Source organism: Haliotis rubra, unplaced genomic scaffold (genome assembly GCF_003918875.1).
Source record: "Haliotis rubra isolate DU_JTF1 unplaced genomic scaffold, ASM391887v1 Scf24, whole genome shotgun sequence".
Lineage (NCBI taxonomy): Eukaryota > Metazoa > Mollusca > Gastropoda > Lepetellida > Haliotidae > Haliotis > Haliotis rubra.
Window position 1 is genome coordinate 3,256,861 of NW_025766447.1, and position 21,160 is coordinate 3,278,020.

Here is a 21,160-nt window from a genome sequence, read left to right on the forward strand (position 1 = left end):
TGAGGAATGTTCAGCGTTGTCGGAGAAAAGGGGTATTGCCTTTTCTTACCTAAAATATGAATACAATTGCTCCGTGTGTAAAAACAAAATTCCTGTCGTAAATGTTTGTTGACAATTATCTTGTTTGTTCTCTTTCAAAATCGTATTTCTATTCGTGCGTCTAATCCTAATCGTGTATATTCCTTCAAATAATGGACTCAGTTGGACCCCCACTGTTGCCAGGTATGGTACTGACCATAAGGGTTGCTTGTTGGAACTTGTGCCGAAGGTGTGCGATTCGAATCCGAAGGTCTTCACATAAGGGATGGTCTAACTTGTTTGTTTTGCTGAAGACATCACCATAAGGGCCAAATGGCGTAATGCCACGCCTCGAATCGGACTGAAGCGTACGTGTCATTTTAGTGTGAGGTGTATCGTGTCAAATGTTTTCCAGGTGTGCAAACCACAACCCCACCCACCCACCCACCCCTTTGTCCTGAAAGTTGATTGAATGACAATTGAAACTCTCGCGAAAACGTGTGAAAATGATCCTGCCGTTAGTATTCATTTAATAATTGTTTGTAGGATGTGTTTTGACCCTTCGGGCTTACCATACATTTCTTTAAAGATATGCACAGGCTTCTATCAAAGGTGACATCACGTGTACCCAACATGAAGTAAATTTCAAGTTTCAGTAAACTGTTCTACCAGCTCGATAACTTGGAATGTCAATTGATTTCGTTAAGTATATATGGGGCATCTTCAACTGACAACTGTGCAAAGATACGTATTTAAAGACTTAGTTCAAGCCGACCACTCATAGGGAGTGGTATTAACCTTCCCTGAATTAAACTTCATCCTTTCGTGTAGAGTGGCGTTTTTAAAATTGGCTTCCATAGTCGTCTGTCCAACACAACAGTCCAAAATTGCATAACATCAGCTGGGTAATGACTATCAGTCGTCCGTTGTTCCCAGAGATTTCTTTTGTACATGACTAATGGCCGCTCTCGTGTTTGTTGCCGAAGAATCGCTCCATATGCTCCTTAGAATATCTTGGAGCAAGTAGCGTTTGGTGGGGGTTCACTGTGGGTGTGGTTCTCACATGACTGTAAATGTGACCTTGTAAAGATCAGGGAAATGTTAATGGACAATGGTACCATCCTCTGAACACACGGCCAGTCTTCATGGACAACAATGCTAGGCCACAAGCACCTGCCGTTGGTGATTACTTACATCAAGAGGCAAGTAGCTGCTCTACCATGGCGCGCATACAGCCATTGATATTCATTTCAAAATTATTGTTTGTAGGATTAGGTTTCACTGTTCCGGCACACCATACATTGGTTTTAAGATCTACTTGGGCTAAAATAAAAGGCGATCATCACCTGCAATAAATTAAAATCGGCTGGGTAAAGAGCCACACGACCTGTCAGACGCCCGTTGGTGCCTGACTAATGGCAGCACTAGTGTTTGGCTCCGAAGAATCGCTGCGTATGCACAGCGGAATATCTTGGAGCAAGTACCGTTTGGCAGGGGTTCACTGGTTCTCACATGACTGTTTACAAAAGCGACCTTGTGACGATCAGGCAAAATCTGAATGGACAACGGTACCATCCTCGACGACCATCTGAAGACAAGGATAGTCTTCATGGACGACAATGCATGCATGGCCACATGATTTCTTACATCAATAGGCGGTAGCAACTCTACCTTGGCCCGCCAGGAGTCTAGATTTAAATCACATAGAGCAGGTCTGTAGGACATAATGTGTTGCAGAATGAGTCGAGGAGATCCTCCAGTACAAATTCATATGTAAAAACATTACCGCAATACCTCTGTCTTATACAGTAAAGGAAGGGTTGAGATATGCTGCTGCAATTAGTGGAGGTTACACCAGATATTGACATTGTGCTCGGTTATTTGATACTTGTGTGATTACAAGAATCTTACACTGACTGCGCTCATTAACAATCCCATCATCATACGCCCATACAGTCAGTTTGGGTTCAAATGAGAACGATCTGACACTTCATGATCAATCACAGAAAAAGTTGTTCAAGAAACTATCATGTAACATTGTTCTATTTTCACTCTTCACACCAAGGGGTGACCAACGGCTGGTGGAACAGCGCCGGCTGTACCCTGACTAGTAGGGGGCTGTGCGGAGTTGCACCTGGGCTTCATACACTTTCAGGTTACAATGTGTGACCCAGTTCACAGCGCATGTAATACCCCATCAACACTGGTAGTTGTCCACAAATGCTGATGAGCACTAGCTTGCCTTGTGAGTTTACAGGTTGTCAATATACTGTCTTGATGACAGGGGGTGAAACAAAACATTACCTCTCTCAATGTCACTATGGCCCCTGAAAATCCGGGTTAGAATTAGTCTTCAGTTACCCATGCTTGTCATAAGAGGCGACAAACGGGTGGTCAGGCTTCACAGGAACCCGTTATCGGCATGTAGGTTAAACATAGACCATAGATCTACACGCACGTCACATATATAAATACTCTAGAGTAGAGTATTTATATATGTGACGTGCATGTAGATCTATGGTCTATGTTTAACCTACATGCCGATAACGGGTTCCTGTGTCAGGCTTGCTGACTTGGTTGACTCATGTCATCGTTTCCCAATTGCATTAATATGGATGCTCATGTTGATCACTGGACCACAGTTGATTATTTACAGACCACCGCCATATAGCTGGAATATTGCTAAGTGCAGTGTTAAACAACCAACCAACCAACCATCCCCTATCCTCATTACATTCTGTAGCTCACCCCGGCAGACTGCAACTACTGACTACAGTGGGAGAGTGACTTGTATCACTAAGATGGTGCTTCAGTTCTTTCTTGATGCATCAGCTGGATGTGGGACTCAGTGAGTAGTCTGGATTATGGACAAAACCGGATTACACAGAGTCTGGATTTGACAGATTCCACTGAAATACAAACACACAGGACTCAAATAAAAATAAACTTTATTCAAACATATTATCAGAGACAAACATACAGCATAATATAGCCCATGTTTGTCTGATGCTTGTAGAGGTGGCATGAGATTCACACTGTCATGTATTCATAACGGAGGATATTATAAAGTTGTAATGTTGTACAAAACATTAAGGATAGAACTTGGCATACAATTGATATCACAGAATACAATTAGTAAATCTTGCCTTGCCAATACTGAGTTAAATGTAGGTGCTCTTGTTCTCATGTGTCTATTTGACTGGACGGAGGCTCATTGCAATACAATTGAACCTCTGAGTAAATAGTCATGCAGAACATGGGTACTATTACACCTTCATATGCATGGCAAGTTAACTGTACCTTCTTCAGACGGTGAAGCCTAACGTCCACAGTGACTCTTGTCGATGTTTGCCACTTTGTTGAAAACCGCTGGTGTGGTACCGATCACATTCCAAAATGAGATTCTTACACCACCATTCTGGCAACTAAGGCACACAGTTTTGTAAAGCAACACTTCTGTGGAAGTCATGGACACCGGTATGATGCCGACAAAGCCAGGGTCATGGAACACAGCCATCAAGGCAGCCAATGACGCCGACATGCATGACAAACAACTAAGGAGCCTTCAAGGAGGAACTTCACTTGAAGTAATAAAAGTTCAGAGTTATCAAGAATTGTAAATTTCATTATATAGACTTGCTATCATCATTTAGTATGGTTTGATGTTGTCTAAATGCGTTACCTTACGAGGGACTGATAAAACCCCGTATTTCCCTCGACACGATGTGATAACTTATAATATTCCACTAGAGGTATAAACTCCATATCAGCTTGCTAAAGGTTGTGATTGGTGCAACCAAACTCCACAATACAATATGTGCCTTTATACACAGAGGTGAAAACTTCAATAAACACATCCATTCTAGAAACCTGATTGTCAGTTCTTTTGTTCCACACAAAGAATTTCTCACCGAACCAGTGAAAGTCATAAATTGTGTTAAAACTGACATAACTTTATAAAAGACATAACAAATTGTTTCCATTTATACAACACCTAAAATATACATTACACAATATTATGTCTATTTTTTACACATATCCTGCACTAAATATTGCAGATTACCCTTACTGTGAAGTTCTAATTGGTCAGCAATGAGGTTCTGCGAGTATCTTCAGTAACAAGCGAGGTAGCCATGAATTGGTGATAGCCAGATGCTGTCAGAGGTGTTGGATGGACCAGAGGTGTTGGATGAACCAGCCACGATTAATGGTATCATTGGTTGTCTGGCAATGGGGTCATGATCCAGTCTTGCTGGTTCCTCTAGTAAGGTGTCGGAATGAGTATTTATTTATTTGGTCACCATGGTTAACATCATGCCACATGTGAGGTCGGAGTGAACACTGCAGACAGCTCCTCCTTCGAGTGGCCGTCAGGAAGAGGGACGTCGATGACAACAGCAGGGTTGTTGGGCTTGTAACGCAACGTACACATTGAGGCGTTGATGAACGTTGTTGTCCCATCGGTACTCATTCCATAACCTGGAGACAGAGAGTATTACTGAAAAAATGTCTGCTTACTTTCATTGCAAGTATGAGGTGAGGTGAGGTGAAATTGGGTTTTACGTCGTGCTTGAGAATATTTTGCTCATATGACGACGTGCATGCGTGTGTATGTGTATGTGCGGCTGCTGGTACTAGCCCAGACTTAAGCTGGTTTTATAGTGCTAGCCCACTGAGATACCATGCCGCAGTGAAGCATGAATACCCCACTCAGACACATTATACTGACTCCGAGCCGACCAGTCCTTGTTGTACCCATTAATGCTGAGTGCCAGGCAGGGACCAACAAGTACCATATTTTAACCTCTTTTGGTATGTTACGGTTAGGGATTGAACCCACGACCTTCCGCTCTCTGGGCGGACGCTCTAACCACGACACCATGCAGGCGGTCTATTGCAAGTATGAAACCTTTTCTAAGTTACTTATTTTTCAATACCTTTCACCCAAAATAATAAGAGGGATTGTGTGCTTCCTATTTCACAAGATGCGCTTTTCATATAACCTTTTCGTACTTTCCTACAGAGGCATTTTGGGATTACTAACCCTGATAACAGTTTCATATGAAAGCCTAATAAGATCAAACTAAATTACTTACTTGTTTCATGAAACCCACCAATTGATTGCTTTCCACACAAGAAATTGCATTGATGTTTATATATTGCAAGAAAGGGAGGCTACTTTTGATAATTACATAATTGCAGATGAAATGAAAGCATTCAAGCCAATGGCAAACTCACTACCAGGAGCTGATCAAATTGTGTTTCTCGAGCCTGCTGCCAAAAAAATACATCAATAATGGTGGTAGACAGGGTAAACAGAACAAAAATAAAGTTTTCCATTTGTATACATGTTGAAAAGTTACTTTCATGATTTCCTTTTGCATGACAAGTTTCTTCTGTGTACCAGGTGTGAAGGGTCCTTCAACCATGTCAACCTTGTCAATAAGTATCAGTGTTATGGCTGACGGCCTGTAGGTCTGTGCCCCTGACAAAACCACTATCAGGACAGTTCAGATAGAAACAGATTGTACCTTCATGAATGTGGCCATACAGATGATACTTGTGCCCCTGACAAAACCACTATCAGGACAGTTCAGATAGAAACAGATTGTACCTTCATGAATGTGGCCATACAGATGATACTTGTGCCCCTGACAAACCCACTATCAGGACAGTTCAGATAGAAACAGATTGTACCTTCATGAATGTGGCCATACAGATGATACTTGTGCCCCTGACAAACCCACTATCAGGACAGTTCAGATAGAAACAGATTGTACCTTCATGAATGTGGCCATACAGATGATACTTGTGCCCCTGACAAACCCACTATCAGGACAGTTCAGATAGAAACAGATTGTACCTTCATGAATGTGGCCATACAGATGATACTTGTGCCCCTGACAAACCCACTATCAGGATAGTTCAGATAGAAACAGATTGTACCTTCATGAATGTGGCCATACAGATGATACTTGGGTTTCACTCGCTGTTGGATGGTGTTCAACAACTCCAAGCATCCCGCTCTCTGCTGGGTGAAACAAAGGTCACCCCGACCTACAGAAAATAGAATTGAGTATGTAGTAATCAGGATAAGGGTACCTGAGTAATCGCTCATACAAAGAGGCGTACAAACAAGTGTTTGCCACTAACACGGTAATGTCCCCCGTCGCCGAAGAAGAATGAAATATAACATATTTACTGGCTGTTAACTTTTGGTCACATAGAACCTTTTGTGAGTTAGTTTTTAGCCATATTCACTATTTAGAATCTTCTAACTCTGAAGATTTTCTACCCGGATATCCCACCCACTATTACCCTACATTACCCTGAGACCCGTTATGTTAATTCCTGACATAAAATTTGAAAGAAATGGCAATATATTCTTCAGCTTAGAGGCTAAAATTGGGTGCAACGTTTTATGAGATTTCACGTTGACATAAGTTTGAAAAGTGGTCAAAGTGTCATGGTCAAATACGGTCACGGTCACCAAATCAACTGCTGTCTGTGTAATCCCCAATGTAGGCTGTCACCAAATTTGAACACATTGGGTACAACAGTTCATGAGATATTGCGTTAAAAAGAATCAGGGTCGATGTATGTATGGACGCTGCTGAACACATAGTCCCCCGTTCGGCGCTGAGGCGGGTACAATGAGCAATCTGGGGTACCTGAGTTGTTTGGTTGGTTTGTTGTTTAACATCTTACTCAGCAATATTCCAGCTATAACGAGGCATCCTGTAATTAATTGAGTTTGGACCAGACAATCAAGTGATCAACGATATGAATATCGACTTACACAATTGGGATACGATGCCATGTGTCAACCAAGTCAGCGAGTCTGACCACCTGATCCCATTTTCCTCTTAGGGGCGGTGGGGTAGCCTAGCGGTTAAAGCGTTAGCCTCTTATGACAAGCATGGGTTGAACAATCCTAAGCCGAATCTTCACGGGTCGTGTACATGAGTTATCATGATACGTTCAAAGATGGGTGCCTAAGTAATCAGGGTACATACCTAGAGGGGGGCCGTGTGTGATGAGGATGTCTGTGTCCGAGGGGATCAAGTTCCACTTGTCAAGGATTGGTTGCCCCCGAGCAATGTTAAATCCCATGAAACAAAACTCAGGAACCCTGTGAACATGGCATACATTTCTAATATACATTATTGAAGCATAGGATTAAATATTGCTTCTGTCCATAAAATAACTTATATGTGCTTACTTCCTGTAAATGGTAGAGCTTATATAAAGATCTTCACAAACATCAAGAGTGCATGTAGGTCTAGTTACCTCATTCAAAGGCCCAACACACATTTGTCTGTATGGAAAGTTCAGTAAAGTAAACACAAGCAGACAGTGTGAGATTTGCTGATGTTGTGTTGAGAGGCTTTGAAATAGTTCTGTGTAGACAGACGCAGACTCACGACATTTGCTTACATTAATAATTTGAAGGTGAGCTGATTTTTCACCTACCATGGAGCTCCGTATATCTTGATTCCACAAATGTCTACACTGCTGTCTTCTAGGTAAACACAATTTGTCAGTAGCTCCTTAGACGAATCCACTTTGTGGTCCTCGTTATATTTCTCAAATTTTGAGTTGGTAATGTTGAACTTTTCAAGGAGATCATCCCTTCTATTCTGGACTGAGTTTTCATCTAGGGTCATGTCATGGTTTCCTGCTATAACCACTTTCACCTTATGCGGTAGAGTTCCTGTAACCAAGATTATCATACATTGAAAACTTCAATATCAATTTTTTATTCTTGTAGTAAAAACAGAATGAAAAATGAAATTGCTTCGTAAGCATTTAACAAATTTAATATGCAAAGTTTTCATTCATTTCATCTAAACAGCATTACAATCAGAAGACTAAAATGAGTTTTTTGTGGCAGTGTGTTGAGATACTTGTCACTAAAACAGTAAATCATTAAATAGCTAAACAACAGCATCAAAATACAATCTTGCAACAATTATAACATGTTACTACGTTTTTGATGACTAGTGAGAGAGAGCAATTTATTTGCACATAAGGCCATACGACCTACAGTACAAAATAGTACATAATATAATTGAGTTACCAAATGTGTGCATAATATGGATCGAAAAAACTATTTTGCTGACGATGTTTTGCAGAATAAACACATTTCAAATACTTCACCAAGTTAATAATGATGTTAATATCTGAGGATGTACAGAGACTTTAAATGGAGACATATTACCCACTTGATGTCTTTGCAATAAGATGTTGGCGAAGACAATCATAGAAGTTACAGTTGTATATAACATGAACTTCATCTTCAACAGCTTTACAATGCTTACATAATGTAACATTATCATGGATAGTAGCGAGACCATTTCTGATTAACTGAATACCGAGTATATTACATCCTGATCTAAACATTGTAAAAATATGTTTATTATCATTACTAATATTAGACGGGACATATTTTTCACAATTCAGCAACAATTTATGAGAATAATAGAAACACAGTGATTCGCAGTCATGAAGAGATGAATGCCAATCTTGGTGGAGACAATCATTAATTCTTTCAATAAATTTACATACAAATATCTTTGGATCACCAACAAATTGTGTGTTCCATACAATTCCAAAACCATGCCTAAACAACAAATGCTTTACATAACTTGCCCATGTTGGGCGTTTTATAGATTCGATTGACAATAAAACTTGATAACATTGATAAGGGTATCTATCTGGGTGCATGTGTAATAATCTTATGACTGATGACTAGTGAGACAAATGAATGTAATATTAAATATTCAATGTTTCTATAAGGTAAAGTTGGCTTTAGCGTCATGCCATGACCTGTCAGTGGAATCCGCACATGCATCAACATAAAACTTGGGAAAGCCCAAAGTAACTTGGGTCACGTGTATGTCACACATAGGTAGTGTACTGGCAGTCAATAACCACTTTATCTTGGATTTAACCATTGACTGGACCACTGGGATTCTGAAAAATTGTGAAAACACAACCTCAACCAGAGATAAGGAGGGATGTGTGTTTGTGCTTCAGTCCATCTCCGAACACATGAAATGATATTCAAACCTGTACAAGGACATTGTTGTGTTTAATTATCTTATACTTATATACCTAGAACACAGATTTGATTGTTGTAAACATTTTGCCAAACATAACAAAGCCAAATACAAGTTTTCATGAATGTTTCAGTGTATGTTGGTCATAAAACTAAATGGAGTTGTCAGACTCAGTGACCTGGTTGAATCCCTGTCTTATCAGCCCAAGAGTGTGGATCAGTGCTCATATTATCCATCACAGGATTGTCTGCACCAAACACAAGTTTTAACAGGCCACTGTCACAAAACTGGAATATTGTTGAGTGTTGCATAAAAGAAGAAACACAAAACGAACCTAAACCAACAAGATCGCCATTTGTCATAAGGTACAAAATGCCTACCCAGGAAGTGATTGAACTTGTCAATCTCAGCGGGCGTCCCAATCTTTGTGAAGTCCCCTGCATGTAGCAGAACATCTCCCTGTGGTATAATGTCTGGGACATGCTCCACTGTGTTGTGGGTGTCCGAGATGCACACAAACCTCACACAGTCTGTCGGCACTGGGCTGTTGGGGTCGAGGGGTGTCACTTTCTCCACCTTCTGTTTCCCTTTCAGCTTCTTCCAGGCCAAAATAGGTTTGTGGGACAACTTCGGCTGCACTGTAATGTGGTGGCCGTCTGCTGCCGAATGATGGGCTCCCATTTCATCTGTAGAGAATCGAGCACAAAGATTAGACAAGTTGACAAATCAGGAGCAGTATTGAAAATTGAGGTCTTAATTTCCATATGGTTTGTTATAATGGATTTTAAGGGACTCACTAAACCTTGATTTTTTAACATTTGGAGTACGATAAGGTTTCAAAGCTGACTTTCATGTATAGTTCCCAACATTCATTTGTATGTGCTGCATGCAAGTATATTAGTACCAGAGTCAAAGACTGATGTTTAGGAACAGAATATGCTAATGATGCTCTTGGCAATAATCCAGCTATACAATAGTGTTGGAGACCAGAAGTGAGTTTCACACATTGCACCTGTACGGAAAATCAATGTATGGTATGACGTGTGAATGTCTACCTCACGGCCTCCACATTGATCAGGCTGATAAAACGTCTGGGTCAAGTATTTAGTGGTCGAAAGAATTGGTCTAGTTTCAGTTATATTTATGAGGCTCAAACTGAAAAATGGATTGCTATGTTTGAGCTTTTAAAACAATATTCTTTAACTTCACATTTGAAGGTAACTCACTTCTAAATTAAATAAACAATGATATATCATTATACCTCAGACTACAAGAATCTGCTGATTATCTGTATGTTTGTGGACATATTGCATAATTCATTGTTGCTGTTCCGACATATTTCATAGTCATACAGGCGACAGAGTGAGAGGATATTTACGTTAGTAGTAGGCTTCTTAATGTCAATCATTTTCTGAGTGAAGGATCATTTGTGAAAGAACTTATGTGTTGACATTAAAGGATAGCAAAACAAAACTTCTAATATATCTTTTGACCTAAAACCTCAGAAGACAGAAAATATTTCCATCAGCCCCTATGTGAGAATTCCGCAACAGTCATGCGGTCATACTAATAGTGAATAATAAAGTACAATGGTCTACAATGATAAACACTGTATTATTCATTGCCAGTTTGAACAGAGTGATTATGGGATCTAATGTCATATAAAATGTCATCCACTGAAAGAAATTACGAGAATGACGTCATGTGGTCAATTTAGACATAACAACGGATGATGTCATATAATTTCATCCACAATGTTCCAGCATTAATTGTGACCTCAAGGCTCAAGGCTAGATATAACATTTTATTACACAGGATCATACTACATTAATGGGTAATAAACAACGAGCAATCGTTGTCAGTCAACAAATTTCACATAATGATAATTACATGAGACCATATAGTCCCTGATGAAAGTCATTCATTACCTGTGTCCATGGTGTCTGCCTTAATTGTCACTCCAAATTATGGCCAAGTGCCTCATCAGATGTGTAGATAGAAATCCGTAAACTGTTTCGCAGAGCTGTGTCGACTTGATTCTGTTTTGTTGTTCTCGATAAATGTAAGTTCTGCCCATGTTGTCATACGACATATATATCCCACACGCGATACTAAATATAGCATTGTACGAATGAGGAACTACAGTACGCTTGATTGTCAACTGCAAGTCGTCGTTCCACCTGGCATTGTATCAGATACAAAACAAAGTACTGTAAAGGTCTACTCGTGCCTCATTCCTGGCGAATATGACTTACTTATACAAGACTGGACAGCTAGGCTGTCAGGCAAACATGTTCTAGTTTGTTGTTGTAGTGGTAATTATTACAGGGGAGATAACTCTGTATTCTCGACAATGAGATTTTACGTGCGCTTTCCGATAATGAGCACGGGAAAGGAATGGAAGGAGCTTAGTGACAGGTCTAAACTGGTTGGCCTTCCAAACAGCACTTGCGCTCCTCGATGTGAATATATATATATTATTTCACGAATAATTTGCTGAATAGCTAATTAAGTATCAAAATTAATTCTGTTTCACTAATTTAACGAACGGCGGAGTAATTTTGTAATTACCGTTAAAATATGGCGATAACTGTTCAGTAAAAACAATGATACTGGCATTCACCTACACAGCCTGTGCAGTGATCAAGCTTCCAAACTGGTCAAGGCCGGTTGTCTGGGGTGAAAGATTGATCTTCATACAAAACGTTGGTCTTGACGTATTGTGCGATAGTGTGCGAAAAAGCAGCCAATAATTTCTTCACTAACCTGGATTAATATGTGTCGTTCCAGATTGCTCAACTCGCAGTGTAGCGAGTTGAATGTAACGTCGCATCGACGTCATTTCATTCACCATAATATACATAATGACTATTCCCAGTGTAAATACAGTAACTTGGACACCATAATCCACCAAATATCGTTTTGCAAGATGCGTGGTCCACGTAATGAGAGGTCATTGATCTTCGAAATTAGTTTATCATGTTTGTTATCATGATCGATATAGTCTGAATTTAGCAGAGATTTCTTCAAGATATGTAAGGAAACAAATTTGGACTTTGATGACACTTGGAAAAAAAGTATCGCAACACCCCATAGTTTTCTTAGTATCATCATCATCATCATAGCACAGTTGCAATGCTCTGGTATCCATGCAGTCCATGCTCAAAGCGCATAAATAGAATGTAACAAATTACACAATGATATTTGAAAAGGATATCATCAACAAATGTGATTTTAACTGGGATTTGAAAGTGACAAAGTCAGTACAGTCCCTGAGATTCTGTGGAAGTTTGTTCCAGGCCCATGGGCGGATCCAGATTTTTTTTTATTTTAATTTATTTATTTTATTTTATTTATTTTTTATTTATTTTTTTTGGGGGGGTGTCAGGGGTTCGAACCCTGTGAGCGAGCCTGTTGTTCGAACCCCCTGAACACCCCACCCCATTGGCTCTGTCAAAGCAAAGAAAATATTCAATAGGGTCCTAAGTCAAGGGGTGTGTGTGTTCCGACCCCACCCACCCCCCTCTGGATCCGCCAATGAGGCCACTGGTGCTGCATAGGCAAAGGATCTGTTTCCATACTGCACTGTTCTTGTTTTAGGGACAAGAAGCAGATTTTAATCTTACCATTAACAATAGCAAAGGAATATATTCAAACCTCAATTAAACTTACTGTCTGGATAAACTTACCCTCAAGGAATAATATAACGGCAAACCTAAATGAAACAAGAACGAAAACTGTAGTTTATTCAGAGCAGCAAACACGACAAGAAATTGATTCATTTTGTAGCGCTGATATCGATGGCTGTATGATGTTAACAAGCCGGATCAGTTTCAAGATTCTGGCAGACAGTCATCGAGTAATTACATAAGTGTCAATTACCCAGCACACTTAGAATCAATAACCAAGCACAATCAATGGGAATATCTGGTGTAACCTCCGCCAACTGCAATAACACCCATTTCCTCATTGACTGTATCAGACCAGGGCTAATCTACGTTATATAGTCTCCCTGATCAGACGTTGCGTTCAATTTTTATGGGCGGGGCTTTTTCCTTCGATGGGTATGAATGGAGGTTCTCTCCTTGACGCATTCTGCAACCCACAATGTCCTAGATATGCGCAGTGGGATTTAGGCCTTGGGTTCAGAGGATGGTCATCGAGGATGGTACCGTTGTCTATTCAGATGTTGTCTGATCTCACAAGGTCGCGTTTATAAACAGTCATCTGAGAACCAGCCCGGCTAATCTGTCATACAGACCCTGCATGAAACAAATATATCCAATAAAGCCCATTCAAGTCTGGAAAATGTGGCAAGTCTATATTTCCACAGTTTCAGTAAATGAAGAAAGTCTCAGGGCTCCTTTTCATTATGCATGTATATTATCCTTTTTACGATGAACTGTTTTTCTGTAAAATATGTTCATTTCAGAGACTATAGTTATAGTCTACGGCCCGGCCTACATCAGTATCAAACGATTCTTGCTCCAAGATATTCCGCTGTGCATACGCAGTTATTCTTCAGCACCAACACGAGTGCGACCATTAGTCATGAACAAGAAATCTCTGGGAATAACAACGGACGTCTGACAAGTCACCTGTCATTATTAAAGCTCCTTCCAACATTCATTTCAACCCGTGTGCGAAATACCCGTTACATCGGAAAGCGCACGTAAAACCTCCAAATGACAACATTTCCTTTCAAAAGTTAGAAGAGCAACAACAACAAACTAGAACATGTTTGCCTGGACAGCCTAGCTGTCCAGTCTTGTGTAACTAAGTCATATTCGCCAGGAATGAGGCACGAGTGGACATTTACAGTACTTTGTTTTGTATCTGATGCAATGCCAGGTGGAATGACGACTTGCCGTTGACAATAAAGCGTACTGTAGTTCCTCATTCGTACAATGCTATAAATAGCATCGCCTTTGGGATATATATGTCGTATGACAACATGGGCAGAACTTACATTTATCGAGAACAACAAAACAGAATCAAGTCGACACAGCTCTGCGAAACAGTTCACGGATTTCTATCTACACGTCTGATGAGGCTCTTGGCCATAACTCGGAGTGACAAGGCATAAGCAGACATCATGGCTACAGGTAATGAATGACTTTCATCAGAGATAATATAATATATGGTCTCTCCTTTCATTTATGTAATTATCATTATGTGACCAAGTGGGGTTTGTCTACCAACATATCACACAAGAGAGTATCCGAGTTCATTTTGTATTCCGTAACTTTCTGTGTGATGAAGCACATGGGGCAGCCTCTCAGTTTAGCCTCTCTATCTCTGCTCTCACACCCACACTGTCTTTGTCTTAAACTCTCACGCTGGCTCCCTCTCTCTTATCAGTAGATCTTTCACTCTGGACCAATGCTGGGGTGACCCTTGTCCTGAGGTGCCTTAAACTAACCCCAGAATACAAGTATTTATAGCTTTATCCCCAAACACTACCCCATGTCTTAAAGGAATCTCCCCATTACCTTAAGTATTTAGGGAAAGATAAACCTTAAACACCCTGTCACAATTATGTGAAATTTGTCGACTGACAACGATTGTTTGTTATTTATTACCCATAATGGTAGAATGATCCTGTGTAACAAAATGTTATACTCCTATACTTGTGCATATTAGAGAATCACACTGCTGATTTTTCAAATGAAGCCTTGAGGTCACATTATATGCTAATCATTGTGGATGAAATGATATGACATCATCCAATTGTTATATCTAAACTGACCACATGACGTCATCGTAATTTCTTTCTGGGGATATGGAGGATACTAAATGACCTTCCGTGTAATAACAATTTTATTAAACAAGTTAATCATTTGGTATCAAACGAGTGAAAGTAAAAGTATAGATCAAAAAGATAGGTTCCGAGGGTTTAGGTCAAAAGATATATTAGAAGTTTTGTTTCCTTTAATGTCAACACAGTAGTTGACAACTGATCCTTCACTAGGAAGCCTACTACATCAAAGAAATGAGGACGTGAATGTTCTGTCATGTTATACTCTCTCCTGTAAGACTACGAATTATATAGGAAAAGCATCAATGAATTATGCAATATGTCCACAAACATACAGATAATCAGCAGATTCTTGTAGTTATCATATACATGATATATCATTGTTTATTTAATGTTGAGGTGAGTTACTTTCAAATTTGAAGTTAAAGAATAGTGTTTTGATAACTCAAATATAACAATCCATTTTGCAGTTTGAGGCTCATAAATATAACTGAAATTAGACCAACTGTTTCCACCACTAAATACTTGACCCAGATGTTTTATCAGCCTGATCAATGTGGAGGCTGTGAGGTAGACATTCACACATCATACCATAGATTGATTTTCCATACAGGTGTAATGTGTGAAACTCACTTCTGGTCTCCAACACTATTGTATAGCTGGATTATTGCCAAGAGCATCATTAGCATATTCTGTCCAGGGCTCAACATCAGTCTTTAACTCTGGTACTAACATACATGCATGCAACATATACAAATGAATGTTGGGAATTATATATAAAAAGTCAGCTTTGAAACCTTATCGTACTCCAAATGTTAAAAAATCAAGTTTTAGTGAGTCCCTTAAAATCCATTATAACAAACCACATGGAAATTAAGACCTCAATTTTCAATACTGCTCCTGATTTGTCAACTTGTCTAATCTTTGTGCTCGATTCTCTACAGATGAAATGGGAGCCCATCATTCGGCAGCAGACGGCCGCCACATTACAGTGCAGCCGAACTTGTCCGACAACCCTATTTTGGCCTGGGAAAGGCTGAGAGTGAAGCAAAGAGGTGGAGAAAGTGACACCCCTCGACCCCAGCAGCCCAGTGCCGACAGACTGTGTGAGGTTTGTGTGCATCTCAGACACCCACAACACAGTGGAGCATGTCCCAGACATTATACCACAGGGAGATGTTCTGTTACATGCAGGGGACTTCACAAAGATTGGGACGCCCGCTGAGATTGACAAGTTCAATCACTTCCTGGGTAGGCATTTTGTACCTTATGACAAATGGAGATCTTGTTGGTTTAGGTTCGTTTTGTGTTTCTTCTTTTATGCAACACTCAGCAATATTCCAGTTTTGTGACAGTGGCCTGTTAAAACTTGTGTTTGGTGCAGACAATCCTGTGATGGATAATATGAGCACTGATCCACACTCTTGGGCTGATAAGACAGGGATTCAGCCAGGTCACTGAGTCTGACAACTCCATTTAGTTTTATGATTAAATGGACAAATCAAGTATAAGATAATTAAACACAACAATGTCCTTGTACAGGTTTGAATCTCATTTCATGTGTTTGGAGATGGACTGAAGCACAAACACACATCCCTCCTTATCTCGGGTTGAGGTTGTGTTTTCACAATGTTTCAGAATCGTTTGCTAGTTACCCATTCTAACCTTTAGTCTACTGGGGATTTCATGTAGGTGGGACAGAGGTGTCCCAGTGGTCCAATAACTGGTTAAATCCAAGATAAACTGGTTATTGACTGCCACTACACTACCTATGTGTGACACACATGTGACCCAAGTTACTTTGGACTTCCCTGAGTTGTATGTTGATGCATGTGCCCATTCCACTGACAGGTCATGGCATGACGCTAAAGCCATTGCTTTCCCTTCAAGAAATACTGAATATTAAATATTACATTCATTTGTCTCATTGGTCATCAGAAAGGTAGTTTCATGTTATTGTTGTTGCAAGATTGTATTTTAATGCTGTTGTTTAGTTATTTAAAGATTTACTGTTTTAGTGACATGTATCTCAACACACTGCCACAAAAAACTCGTTTCAGTCTTCTTATTGTAATGCTGTTTATGAAGCAATTTGTTTTTTGTATTCTGTTATTGAGCTTTTCAATGTATGATAATCTTGGTTACAGGAACTCTACCACATAAGGTGAAAGTGGTTATAGCAGGAAACCATGACATGACCCTAGATGAAAACTCAGTCCAGAATAGAAGGGATGATCTCTGCGGATGGTTCAACATTACCAACTCAAAATTTGAGAAATATATTGAGGACCACAATGTGGGATCGTCTAAGGAGCTACTGACAAATTGTGTTTACCTAGAAGACAGCAGTGTAGACATTTGTGGAATCAAGATATACGGAGCTCCATGGTAGGTGAAAAATCAGCTCACCTTCACATTGTTAATGTAAGCAAATGTCGTGAGTCTTTGTCTGTCCACACACAACATACAAACTCTATTTCATGCCATAATCGCTTGTGTTACTTTACTGAACTTTCCATACAGACAGATGTGTGTTTGGCCTTTGAATGAGATAAATGGACCTACATGCACTCTTGATGTTTGTGAAGATCTTTATATAAGCTCCACCATTTACAGGAGGTGTAGCACATGCCAGATTATTTGATGGACAGAAGCAATATTTAATCCTATGCTTCAATAATGTATATTAGAAATGTATGCCATGTTCACAGGGTTCCTGAGTTTTGTTTCATGGGATTTAACATTGCTCGGGGGCAACCAATCCTTGACAAGTGGAACTTGATCCCCTCGGACACAGACATCCTCATCACACACGGCCCCCCTCTAGGTATGTACCCTGATTACTCAGGTACCCATCTTTGAATGTACCGCTGAAAGTATGTATCATGATAACTCATGTATGCTTGAGAATATAGCCTGATTACTCATATACGCCTTTTAGAATGTACCGTGGTTACTCATATACCCGACCCTCGAAGATCTGGGTTAGAATTAATAAAAATAATAATTAATTTATATAGTACCTAGTATCCATCTGACTAGTTGCTCTCTTGGTGCTGTAATCAGAATCTGATTATTATTACCACGGATAACCCAAGCTGCCTGTGAGGCACTAGAAGGTTATAGTCACATGAGTTATGTCACCGGGTACCCATTTTCTGCTGGGTGAACAGAGGCAGTTTTGAACAAACTCACTTGCCTAAGGTGAGACCACATGTATTACATGTGCTTCGTTGTGGGGCAGGACTGAAGTACTGGAAACTCTCAGAAGTCAAGCTGCCAAACACGGTCAACCATCCAAGAACTCTCCATGCATGATGTTGCTTAACTTCAAATGATTCATGGCCTGAGCTCTACGCACAGGGCCACACACCACCACACAGTTGTTCAACCCATGCTTGTCATAAGAGGCTACTAATGGGATCAGGTGGTCAGGCTTGTTGACTTGGTTGACACATGTCATAGTGTCACATTTGCGCAGGTCAATGCTCATGCTGTTGATCACTTGATTGTCTGGTCCAAACTTGATTAATGACAGAATGCCTCCATATAGGTGGAATATTGCTGAATGAGATGTTAAACAATAAACCAACCAGCTAAACTACTCCTATTTGAATGTATCCAGATCTCTAATTTGTACACCTCTTTGTATGACCTTTGTTTACTCAGGCGGGATGCTTTATCCTGTTGAACACCATCCAACAGCGAGTGAAACCCAATCTCAATTCTATTTTCTATCTGAACTATCCTGATAGTGGGGTTTGGCAAGTACCTTTGTTACATTCAAAGGAAAGAAGTCCTGGATGCTTCAGGGGCACAAGAGTTGTTGAACACCATCCAACAGTCCTGATAAGTGAAGCCCAAGTATCATCTGTATGGCCACATTCATGAAGGTACAATCTGTTTCTATCTGAACTGTCCTGATAGTGGGTTTGTCAGGGGGCACAGACCAGCAGACCGTCAGTTTGTCAGTAACACTGATACTCTGTTTGACAAGGTTGACATGGTTGAAGGACCCTTCCTCACCTGACCCTTCATACCTGTTACACAGAAGAAACTTGTCATGCAAAAATGCATCATGAAATAACATTTCAACATGTATACAAATGGAAAACTTTATTTTTGTTCTTTTTGTTTACCCTGTCTACCACCATTATTGATGTATCGGCAGTAGGCTCAAGAAACACAATTTGATCAGCCCTTGGTAGAGAGTTTGCCATTGGCTTGAATGCTTTCATTTCATCTGCAATGATACAAAATCAAAAGTAGTCTCCCTTTCTTGAAATACATAAACATCAAGGCAATTTCTTGTGGGAAAAACAATGAATTGGTCTGTTTCATGAAACAAGTAAGTAATTTAGTTTGATCTTATGAAACTGTTATCAGGGTTAGTAATCCCAAAATGCCTCTGTAGGAAAGTATGAAAAGGTTATATGAAAAGCACACCTTGTGAAATAGGAAGCACACAATCCCTCTTATTATTTTGGGTGAAAGGTTTTGAAAAATAAGTAACTTAGAAAAGGTTTCATACTTGCGATGTGAATAAGCAGACATCTTTTCAGTGATACTCTCTGTCTCCAGGTTATGGAATGAGTACCGATGGGACAACAACGTTCATCAACGCCTCAATGTGTACGTTGCGTTACAAGCCTGACAACCCTGCTGTTGTCATCGACGTCCCTCTTCCTGACGGCCACTCGAAGGAGGAGCTGTCTGCAGTGTTCACCCCGACCTCACATGTGGTCATGATGTTAATCAGGGATTATTGACAGTTTCTTTGCATATGATGACAAGCTGACATGCAGTTTCCTACCTCCATTCACTCAAATAACATTTATCAAAATATTGTCACTTTTGTAATCAAATTGTGTAGATGAAAGCAGGTATATTACAAATACCTGTGAAGTGTGAACTTGTATCAGTGGCAATGCGTTGTACTCATTAAGATATGTGTCATTGATTTACACTTGAGCTTTCTATACAAGTTCAGTGAATGCGTTGTACAGTTTATGTTTTCAAGTACTATTGCACTGTTTTTCAGTGTAAAATGTTACACAGTTCTATTCCACATTCCATGTATGTATTTTTTTAAAAATGTTTAACTTCTTAAGATTCCTCACGTATATAATTATTTTCTTTTTTGTTGAACAAAGAGGATGTGACAGACTTTCCTGTTTGGCTTTTGTTTTCAAGAATCTATTCTTTGCTGATTCATGTCTGAATCCGGTTGGTGTGCTATCTGTCCTGTGTATGGCAACAGTCTGGTTTCTTCAACATTGTTCTTTGCATGGAAGTTAAAAGGGCACTTCCTGGGAAATGCTTTGTGCTGTCTGACATTTATCTTGTTGGTGGGATGTAAATGTTTTTCTCCACATTGTGATACACTGAATACTCTTTCGGACACCTTACTAGAGGAACCAGCAAGACAGGATCATGACCACAGTGCCAGACAAAGTCTTTGTGTGGAACAAAAGAACTCACGATCTGTTTCTAGAATGGATGTGTTTATTGAAGTTTTCACCTCTGTGTATAAAGGCACATATTGTATTGTGAAGTTTGGTTGCACCAATGACAACCTGTAGCAAGCAAGCTGATATGAAGTATATACCTCTAGTGGAATATTTGGTGTTAATGTGAAATCTGCCCCACACCATTTGAAGTCTGAAAACAAAAAAGTCTTCATATACATCAGACCTCTACAACCTTAGACAACACCAAACCATACTAAATGATGATAGCAAGTCTATATTAATGACATTTACAATTTTTGATCACTCTCAACTTTTATTAATTTACTGACTGACTGACTGAGTTTGGTTTTACGCCGCTTTTAGCAATATTCCAGCAACATCACGGCGGGGACACCAGAAATGGGCTTCACACATTGTACCCATGTGGGGCTTCGAACCCGGGTCTTCGGCGTGACGAGCCAACGCTTTAACCACTAGGCTCCCCCACCGCCCCTTTTATTAATTTAAGTGAAGTTCCTTCTTGGAGGCTCCTTAGTTGTTTGTCATGCATGTCGGCGTCAATGGCTGCGTTGATGGCTGTGTTCCATGACCCTGGCTTTGTCAGCATCATACCTGTGTCCATGACTACCACGGAAGTGTTGCTTTACAAAACTGTGTGCCTTAGTTGCCAGAATGGTGGTGTAAGAATCTTATTTTGGAATGTGATCGGTACCACACCAGTGGTTTTCAACAAAGTGGCAAACATCGACAAGAGTCACCATGGACATTAGGCTTCACCGTCTGAAGAAGGTACAGTTAACTTGCCATGCATATGAAGGTGTAATAGTACCCATGTTTGGCATGACTATTTA

The 21,160-nt window shown here is 40.0% G+C and overlaps 2 protein-coding genes across 2 annotated transcripts; one reads left to right on the forward strand and one right to left on the reverse strand.

The window, feature by feature from the left end:
* Positions 1-2,949: 2,949 nt before the first annotated feature.
* Positions 2,950-11,421, reverse strand: LOC124278637 (metallophosphoesterase MPPED2-like). Its single transcript, XM_046714403.1, has 6 exons — positions 11,009-11,421; positions 9,461-9,766; positions 7,492-7,732; positions 7,035-7,150; positions 5,965-6,075; positions 2,950-4,497 (listed from the first exon to the last, which is right to left on the reverse strand). Exons 1-6 carry the CDS (start codon positions 11,016-11,018, stop codon positions 4,331-4,333), a joined length of 951 nt encoding a protein of 316 aa, XP_046570359.1. The 5' UTR covers positions 11,019-11,421; the 3' UTR covers positions 2,950-4,330.
* A 2,754-nt stretch (positions 11,422-14,175) lies between these two features.
* LOC124278678 (metallophosphoesterase MPPED2-like) lies at positions 14,176-19,863 on the forward strand. The gene is given in 8 exon segments (XM_046714449.1): positions 14,176-14,185; positions 15,783-15,889; positions 15,891-16,089; positions 16,986-17,226; positions 17,550-17,691; positions 18,508-18,546; positions 18,692-18,731; positions 19,420-19,863. Coding segments are annotated over 8 exon segments (966 nt in total). The 3' UTR covers positions 19,608-19,863.
* The last annotated feature ends 1,297 nt before the right edge of the window (positions 19,864-21,160 follow it).